The sequence below is a fragment of the Eutrigla gurnardus genome (assembly GCF_963514095.1).
Source record: "Eutrigla gurnardus genome assembly, chromosome: 9".
NCBI classification, from domain to species: Eukaryota; Metazoa; Chordata; class Actinopteri; order Perciformes; family Triglidae; genus Eutrigla; species Eutrigla gurnardus.
In genome coordinates, this window is record NC_139923.1 from 26,784,128 (window position 1) to 26,792,396 (window position 8,269).

Genomic DNA, 8,269 nt, shown 5'->3' on the forward strand with positions numbered 1-8,269 from the left:
AGTCACAGAACTGATTGTCACAGAACACTGGAAGCTCTGATACAAGCTTTGCTTTGGTTCAGTTTTTCAATACAAGATCCGAGGCAGAGGTGTCACGGATAACATCACTAGTTAAACTTATAAAACAGACATAATTTCAATGTTTAAAATATGTGATAGTCCTTTTTAAAGGGGCCCTATTATGAAAAATCGACTTTTCCATGTTTTTCAACCCTAAAATGGGTCCCTGGGGTGTCAATAAGTCCCCACAGTATCACAAAAGTCCACCATCTCCCTGTTTCACTTTCTCAGTTTGAAAGAAATCCTCCCGATAAACGAACGGTTTGCAGAATGTCCACTAAATGACGTCAGCACCGAATTTTGCTGTGCCTTATATGGGTCATCTCGGCTCATTAGAATCGCTCCACCTGTGTGGTCCCGCCCACATAATCCCAAACCTGTTGGCTGTCAGTGTGATGTACATACAAACCAGTTAACCAAATGCCAAAATCAACGGAAAGCGAGTTGGCAAACTGCTGATATTTACTGGCATCGTCGGAACATCTACGATGGAAATGTGCGCACACGCGTCCGTAAATGTGTGTTTGTGTGTGAGACGCACTTCACCGTCAGGAGCTCTGACAACATGGGTCGCTACAGCTCAGGATATGCCTCTAACCTGGAGCTAAAGTTTGGTTCAGTACCGACAGTCCGAGAGCCAACCATAGACACTGAAGCGGTAAATTTCTAAATATTATGTAATATGCCGTGTTACAGTTTACCGTTGCTTTCTTAGCATTGGTGTGTTAGCATTGGCGTGTTGCGCTAAAGTTAGCATTGGCGTGTTGCGTTAAAAGCTTCCATTGTATTGATGTTGAGGACCGTTAACGATACGTAGTACTGCGGGGGCCCAAACCTGTAAAATAACGCTAGACATCAGTTTGCTTGGGAACGTTTTGTAGCTTGAATGCTGCAGCAAGAGCAGCTGATCTGTTTGTTTATACACGCCGATGCAAAGACGACGTCACCAAACCGCTAACGAAGGGATTTACGAGCTATTGGTGCGTCACAACATCAGTTATAGTGAAATAGTAACGTGTTCCACATTTCAGATGTAGTTGTAAACTCTGACTGTCTGTCTGACTGTCTGTCTGCTTACAGAGCAGCAGCTCACATCAGCGTCCCACAGCGACCCACCACAGCAGCTACTGTTGTCAGTCAGCTGTCTAGGAGGACTACAGGCTCCTTACCCAAGTAAAGGTGTGTAGCCCGACATGTAGCCTACTTTAGATCAGGTTTAACAGCAACTACTAGTAGTTGTGCAGATGTGTATTTCTATTATGTGATATCATGGGTTTCATTCCTCCATACAACTCTGTTACAGCTAGGCTACTGTGTCCTGCAAGGACTTTGGTGTTGGCACAGCCATGGTTCCAGACCCGTTTCACAACCACTCCAATAAGGAGACCATCACAGAGAGCTCGCTGAGACCCGGTAGAGGAGGAGGATACTTTGGAGGGCAGCTCTTCCTTGACTTCAAAAAAGAGCTTGATATGACCCTGCAGAGTCGGCCACAAACAGTTTGCGTTTGTGTTCTGAGATAACTGTGAACTTCAACTGCTGATTAATTTGACAATAAAGTCTTTACAGTAATTGTAAAATGTGTCATGGTTGATATTGCTGAAGTAATGGTCAGGAAGACTGCATAATATGTTGCATAGAGGGATTTATTTTTATAAAACACAATTGATAAACAAACAACAGACTGCTGTATTCCTCTTACGTGTAAAGCACCATAACCAGCTGTATATATATTTCATGCGTTTTGGAGAGAGAACATTCAGACAGATGACCAGGATGTCCCACCATGCAAGCCTCTTCCTCCTCCAGCTGCTGCATCCGTCTTCTTACCTAGTGTGAATCATGATCATCGTCATGTTATGTGAATAATAATCTCAACAGACAACTTGGTGTAACAGACAGTTTTACCCGTGGTGTCTCCATGCAGCAGACATGTTCGGTGTCTGAAGGCCCACTTAGTCACCTAGATGAATATAGTACAGAATTTGAGCATTTCAACAACAAATCTTGTTAATATGGTAACCTGACTGACTTTGCTGACAAGCTGAGGTGTAAACCTCATGTTTGAATTTTGTAACAGTAAGTTTAGCACATAATGTTGAGATGGAGCACAATCACGTTTATAAAACACAGCACACAGCCTATAATTCACAATTCAGCACATAATTCTGGAGGACGACATGATACTGACCAAACCCTGTTGCTTGTATATCTTTATATGTAGAGGATCAAGTTTTTAATCCCGTTAATGTGATGTAAACAAACTGCCCGCATACAGGACGCTGTTTTCATTGGGTTTTCATCCGTTTAAATATGATGTTCCCCATTTGGAAAACATGCAACAGTGAACTGTCAACAACACGGCACTACTAACGATATTAATTGTTGCCGAAAATAGCTCACAGATACGTTACTTATAGAGCGAAGAACGCAGCATTAGCGTCATTGTGGCTAGCGCTAGCTACGCTAACACACATCGAGTTACCGTCCAAAACGTTACACAGACATGTTAACTAACCATCCAGAAACGTCCTGCTGCGTCCGCGGTGTAGAACTTCTACAGAAGCTGGTCCTGGTTCTGGGTCGGAGTCCGGTTCGAAGCGGTACGGCTGGACCGCTGTTAGTTTGTAGCGTAGAACCATAACCATGGCAACAAGCTGGACGCGGTCAGCACGGGGCGGAGAGACACAACCACTTCCTCAGTAGGAGCGGGGTCAGGGGTCATCTCATTAGCATAAAGCTACACCCCGACAGAATCACCCGTTTGAAAAAGTGGGGTAAAAAAGCTGAAAATGAGGAGTGTGATCCACTCAAAAATACATGTTCCAATTGTTTTTTCCAGTTGAGGAATTCAAAGACCAGGTTTGGAGACATCAATAACTTATATTAACTTGTGGAAAAATAGCATAATAGGGCCCCTTTAAGTTATTTTTTAATCCCCAATATATATTTTTTACAGTGTTCTGTTGTACCCCCTCCCCAGCACGTCACGTCCGGTTGCAAAAGGCTGGGGTCGAAACGTCACCGTTACATTCTAACATACAGTATTTGTTCACTTTGATTATGATTTTTTTTTTGCTTTGCTCTATACATTTAATTTCAATTGTTGCATAATTTTCGTTTTAAAAAAAAATATTTGTGACATTATTTCAATAAATTGATACAAAGGGAATCAAACGTTATTATCACTGCCAACTCACATTTATCAGCACAATTCCAATTGGTACACATCCGCATGGACATAATTGTTAATTGTTTTTTTCAAGATTGGCATATCGCCTGATTTCACCAACGGCCGAGTTGTGCGTCACTTTTAATGTTGTTGTCGCAAGGAATTGTGGGCAGCATTATCTCCTTTCCTTTGGTGAAGGAAGGTTCAACTATTCATTATTCATACACTAACATACTGTATGAACTCTATTGGTTGCACTGGTTCACGTCACGTTGTCTAGTGAAAGGTGGGCGTCTGAAGTTCATTTTGTAAGAGTGTCTTTATAAAATTTTACCTAATTATTGAATGCTATTCTTCCTTTCTAGGAGAGTCAAACAAAAAAAAAATCCCTGACTATATGTTTGTGTCCTGGGGCCCATTGCACAAAACTAGGATAAGGGATTAAGCCGGGATATCTTGGTTATCCTGGTTCAATTTATCCGTGATCCAGTTGCACAAAAGCGGGATAGGGGGCAGTAGGATATGTTATGGTATAAGTTACTTATTTATTCTGTGGAGTGAGCCTGCTCCAGACCAGGCATCTATTTAATCTCATCCCTTATCTCAGTCCGCAGTCACCACGAAAGGAAACCAATAATTATTCCACTGCCCAATATGTTATCACATATAACTAGACACACTGTCATTATTGAAACGTTTGTGATCATTAATTTCAATCATTTTGGATAATTATGATTTTAGATGATGTTGCTATCATTAGGTAATTTACAGTTTCCCAAAGACTATAAGGCTATATATAAAATGACGGAATATTAGAGCCACAGAGAAAAAATAAAAATTCACAGACTTCGAGAACAAATTCATAAATTTACGAGAATAAAGTCATAATATTGTAACCCGTTGTTTTAGAGGAGTATTAAAGTACGTTTTGATGACATTCCTCGCAAAAAATCTGCATTTTGTTCTCATATTATTCCTTCAGTGAATGTATATGATCTTTCGTTGGTTAGGGTTAGGGTTAGGGTTAAGGTTAGGTAAATGCCAACTAGGAAGAGCCAAAGATCAAACCAGCAATCTTGCAGTTGCCAGTCAACCTGCTCTACCTCCTGAGCTAAACTGAGCTTTGTGCAACCAAGTAAGCCTGGACGCTCTTGTTTTGGATCGATTGAGCTCAGCTCAGTCACTTATCCTGGATGTCTTAATCCTAGTTTTGTGCAACGGGCCCCTGCTCACATAAAAATACACAATAATATACCACGATACCAAGAGTGAGTATTGTGAATAGATTTAAAGGAAGATCTTGAGTTCTTCTGAGATTCTCAGACAGCCAAAGGCATCATCACCTTTACTAACACATATAAATCATTTGAGCCAAAAGAGAGGGCTCGTCCGGGATTCGAACCCGGGACCTCTCGCACCCTAAGCGAGAATCATACCCCTAGACCAACGAGCCTGTATAGTATGGAGAAGTAAGCAATATTCATCTCCCACCCTGCAGTGAAATTTCATGTTGGTGATGTGGCAGTTTATGGTCTCACATATTTTCTGGTTAAACAGCGCCCTCTGCTGGACATCATTGTATAGGACATGCAGCACCTCCTTCATGCAGAGCTGCATATCTACATGTGTGTGTGTGTGTGTGTCTGTGTTGGGGGGGGGGACCTCAAGAAAGAACAAGTTTTGGGGATAGTGGTATCGCTCCTTGTTCTCCCCAAACTCTGATTTGTTTCCATCTTTTTTCAGTGTTAGCGAGTGTGACGAATACCAACAAAAACAAACAAGTCAGAGCACTGTGAGTTCAATGCATTTGTAATATGACAATAGTGTACTTACACTTGTTGGATAGTCTAAAACCAGATGGGCTCGTCCGGGATTTGAACCCGGGACCTCTCGCACCCAAAGCGAGAATCATACCCCTAGACCAACGAGCCGTCGTGCTTCTATGGCCCAAAGGGATGAGACAGTAGGTTTAAGGCAGGTCTGACTGGACAGCACCGATTAGTGGTCATCAATGGGAAGTTGCACAAAATAAAAAAAGAAACTGTTAAAACCATAAATTAATCTTGTGATGGAGCCTCTGCTGACATTCCTCTGACGTCATGTGTTTTTATTTATTCTCAATGTTAATCTTAATCTTAACACCACGTCACGTAAAGCCAATTAGTTGCCTGCAAGTCTCAGTTTGGGTCAAATTTAACCCAACTTTCAAATTCGCACCGTGTGACGTAATCCCAGTAGCTGCCTGCAAATCAGAATTCGGGTCAAATTTAACCCACGGTATATCTCCACTGTCCGCATGTTCGAATTAGCTTCGTGCTAGTTTAGCCACGCAGGTTAACCAGCATCGGTGCCGTCCAACCTCCTGGAACTACACTAACAAGATGGCGACTGAAGCCAAACGAGCCAAGGTTACAATTAAATCTGTTTCTACAACAAAAAAAGACAAACAAATAATACGTCAGCTGTTTTACGTGTATTCGTGTGACGTTAGCTACACCGTGCAGTCAACCCCACGTGTGTGAGAGTGTTTACGTGTGTGTAAAAAAAAAAAGGAGCCGTAATCTGAAGTTAGTCACGCATTTTTAACGTTACTCCAGTTGTTGTTGCTTTGGTCAAATGAGCGGAAGCGCCTCTCTGTACTTTCACAGTAAAAGCCCGAGGTTTAAAGGTGTTTTAATTCGTGCGCAGGTCGACCATGAGATGAATCCGCTGCAGGACTTCCTACAATGGTGCGACAGAGTCGGCTTGGTGCTCAGCCATAAGGTGCGTTATCAGGAATCACTTTAATCAATAACTCACCCTGTGATCATTATTGCCGTTTGATTTAGAAGAAGATGCACATCAGTGACGTATCCCCCCTCTCTCTCTGTAGGTGCGGGTGAGCAAGGAGGGAACCGCGGCGGAGTATGGGATGCTGGCTACGGACAACATAGAGAAGGGGGAGGTTTTATTCACCGTCCCCAGATCAGCTCTTCTCCACCAGGAAACCACAGAGGTCTCTGCTGTGCTGGAGAAAGGTACAAATAACCCCCCCACACCTGCCTGCGTTGTCTCCCCTGTTTGTAAGCGTTGTTGTTTTCACAGAGAGGGCCTCTCTGGAGAGCTCCTCCGGCTGGGTCCCTCTGCTGCTGGCTCTGCTGCATGAATATACATCTCCACAGTCCCGCTGGAAACCCTACCTGTCGCTGTGGACCGACTTCAAGAAGCTGGACCACCCCATGTTCTGGTAAAGCAAACTGTTTTTAGATCAGTAACACGCCCCCTCCCCATCCCTCAGCTTCCTTTCCAGTCACTTCCAGTTAATCCATTCAGGTCTAAAGAGGAGAGAGACGGGCTGCTGAGGGCTACAGGTGTTCCAGAGGCCGTGGAGACGGACCTGAAGAACATCCAGGGGGAATACAGGGACGTGGTCCTTCCCTTCGTCGCCAAGCATCCGGACCTCTGGGACCCCGACAGGCACACGCTGGAGCTGTACACGCAGCTGGTGGCCTTCGTCATGGCCTACAGGTCGGCGTGTGATTGATGAATACAGGCATTAAGCATCTGGAGCTTCTTTTTTTCCTTCGTGACTCAACCTTTCTCCACCTCCTCTCTGTAGTTTCCAAGAGCCACAGGAAGAGGAGGATAGTGACGACGATGAAGAGGAGGAGAAGGCCCCAAACCCACCGATGATGGTTCCCATGGCCGACATGCTTAACCACGTCTCCAATCACAATGCTAACCTGGAGTTTACACCGGTGAATAATGATAATAATCGTTTTTAGGGTTTCAAACATCTGGATTTGTTTAGTTTGTCAGAACAAAACATCACTGAGACGTGGAGAAGTTTGCTTTTTTCTCAACGAGTATGGACTTAGAAGTGTGAATTAACGACCCAGTTTGGCCACTCGTCTCCCTCTCAGGACAGTTTGAAGATGGTTTGCGTGCGCCGCGTTCACAAAGGCGAGGAGGTGTTCAACACCTACGGGCAGATGGCCAACTGGCAGCTGCTGCACATGTACGGTTTCACGGAGCCGCACGAAAGCAACGGCAACGACACCGCCGACATCCCGATAAGCAACTTCTACCAGGTCGCCAAGCAAGGTGACGAGATTCATCCGAAGAGATGACGGATTACAGAAGTTCTTCCTTTTTTTAAAATCTGGCCCTCCATCTTCCTCTCCCCAGGCGCTCAGTCTGATTCGGACCGGCAGCTGGTGGAGGAGAAGTGGAAGATGCTGCGTCAGATAATGCAGGAGAAAGGAGCCTTCGTCTTCAGCAAAGAGGGCTGCCTCACAGACACGGAGCTGCACACTGGGCTCAAGGTGAGGAGGGTTTCTGCAACAGCGCTGTTTAAAATGCAACTTGGTTATGAGTTGCACACTTGAGGAACAGGCTTTGTTTTGTGGGGGGTTTTTTCCAGGTGCTTTGCATGTCGGAGGAGGAGTTCTCGGAGTTCAAAGATAACGAAGGATGGGAAGAAGACGAGGAAGATGAGATATCCCTCGATTTTTCCAACGAGGGTATCTCTGTGTTAAAGGCTTCGTGGAAACGGCTTATTCACGAGGCGGCCCGAGTGACTGTCGGGTCGTACGGGGAGATGGAGGGGAAGACGGCGCTTGTAGGACTGAGCAGCAGGAAGCAGAACGCCCTGCAGGTACGCGGTGGACAAATGAGCATCCTGCACAGACTGATGGAGCTCACCAAGTCATGATTGCAGTAGCAGACCAGGTTTTTTTGTTGTTGGTTTCAAGTATCAAAGTGCAAAATCTCTCATTGCCAATAAATGTTTTTCCTAAAAACAGGTCTGATTTTTGAACGGTCCTCATTTTCCACCAACGATATGCAAGATGTTTTGCCATCATCTTCAATCAAAACAAAGAAAAAAACCTTGAGCTTCTCAATATTTCAAAATATGCAGATGTGATTTTACTCTAGACATACAGCAAACAAAACAATCTGAACCCAGCAATTGAGGGAACATTAATTTAGCAGAAAATTAGCATTTTTTTTTTGTTTGATATGTAACATTTTCTAGTCCTGTTTCAAAAGTAGACA

The 8,269-nt window shown here is 44.1% G+C and overlaps 1 protein-coding gene across 1 annotated transcript; it reads left to right on the forward strand.

Moving 5' to 3' along the window:
* The first annotated feature begins 5,511 nt into the window (after positions 1-5,511).
* On the forward strand, positions 5,512-8,015 carry setd6 (SET domain containing 6, protein lysine methyltransferase). Its single transcript, XM_084017579.1, has 9 exons — positions 5,512-5,640; positions 5,921-5,995; positions 6,105-6,249; positions 6,317-6,458; positions 6,545-6,739; positions 6,831-6,969; positions 7,135-7,315; positions 7,400-7,536; positions 7,635-8,015. The coding sequence occupies exons 1-9, from the start codon at positions 5,614-5,616 to the stop codon at positions 7,923-7,925; spliced, it is 1,332 nt and encodes a 443-aa protein (XP_083873705.1). The 5' UTR covers positions 5,512-5,613; the 3' UTR covers positions 7,926-8,015.
* Positions 8,016-8,269: the final 254 nt, after the last annotated feature.

Excerpts from the sequence above, each read along its gene's own strand:
- setd6 (XM_084017579.1), top strand. The coding sequence starts at position 5,614 with ATGGCGACTGAAGCCAAACGAGCCAAG. Across the intron at positions 5,996-6,104 it reads GCTTGGTGCTCAGCCATAAG|GTGCGGGTGAGCAAGGAGGG; the intron begins GTGCGTTATCAG and ends CTCTCTCTGTAG. Across the intron at positions 6,459-6,544 it reads CTGGACCACCCCATGTTCTG|GTCTAAAGAGGAGAGAGACG; the intron begins GTAAAGCAAACT and ends TAATCCATTCAG.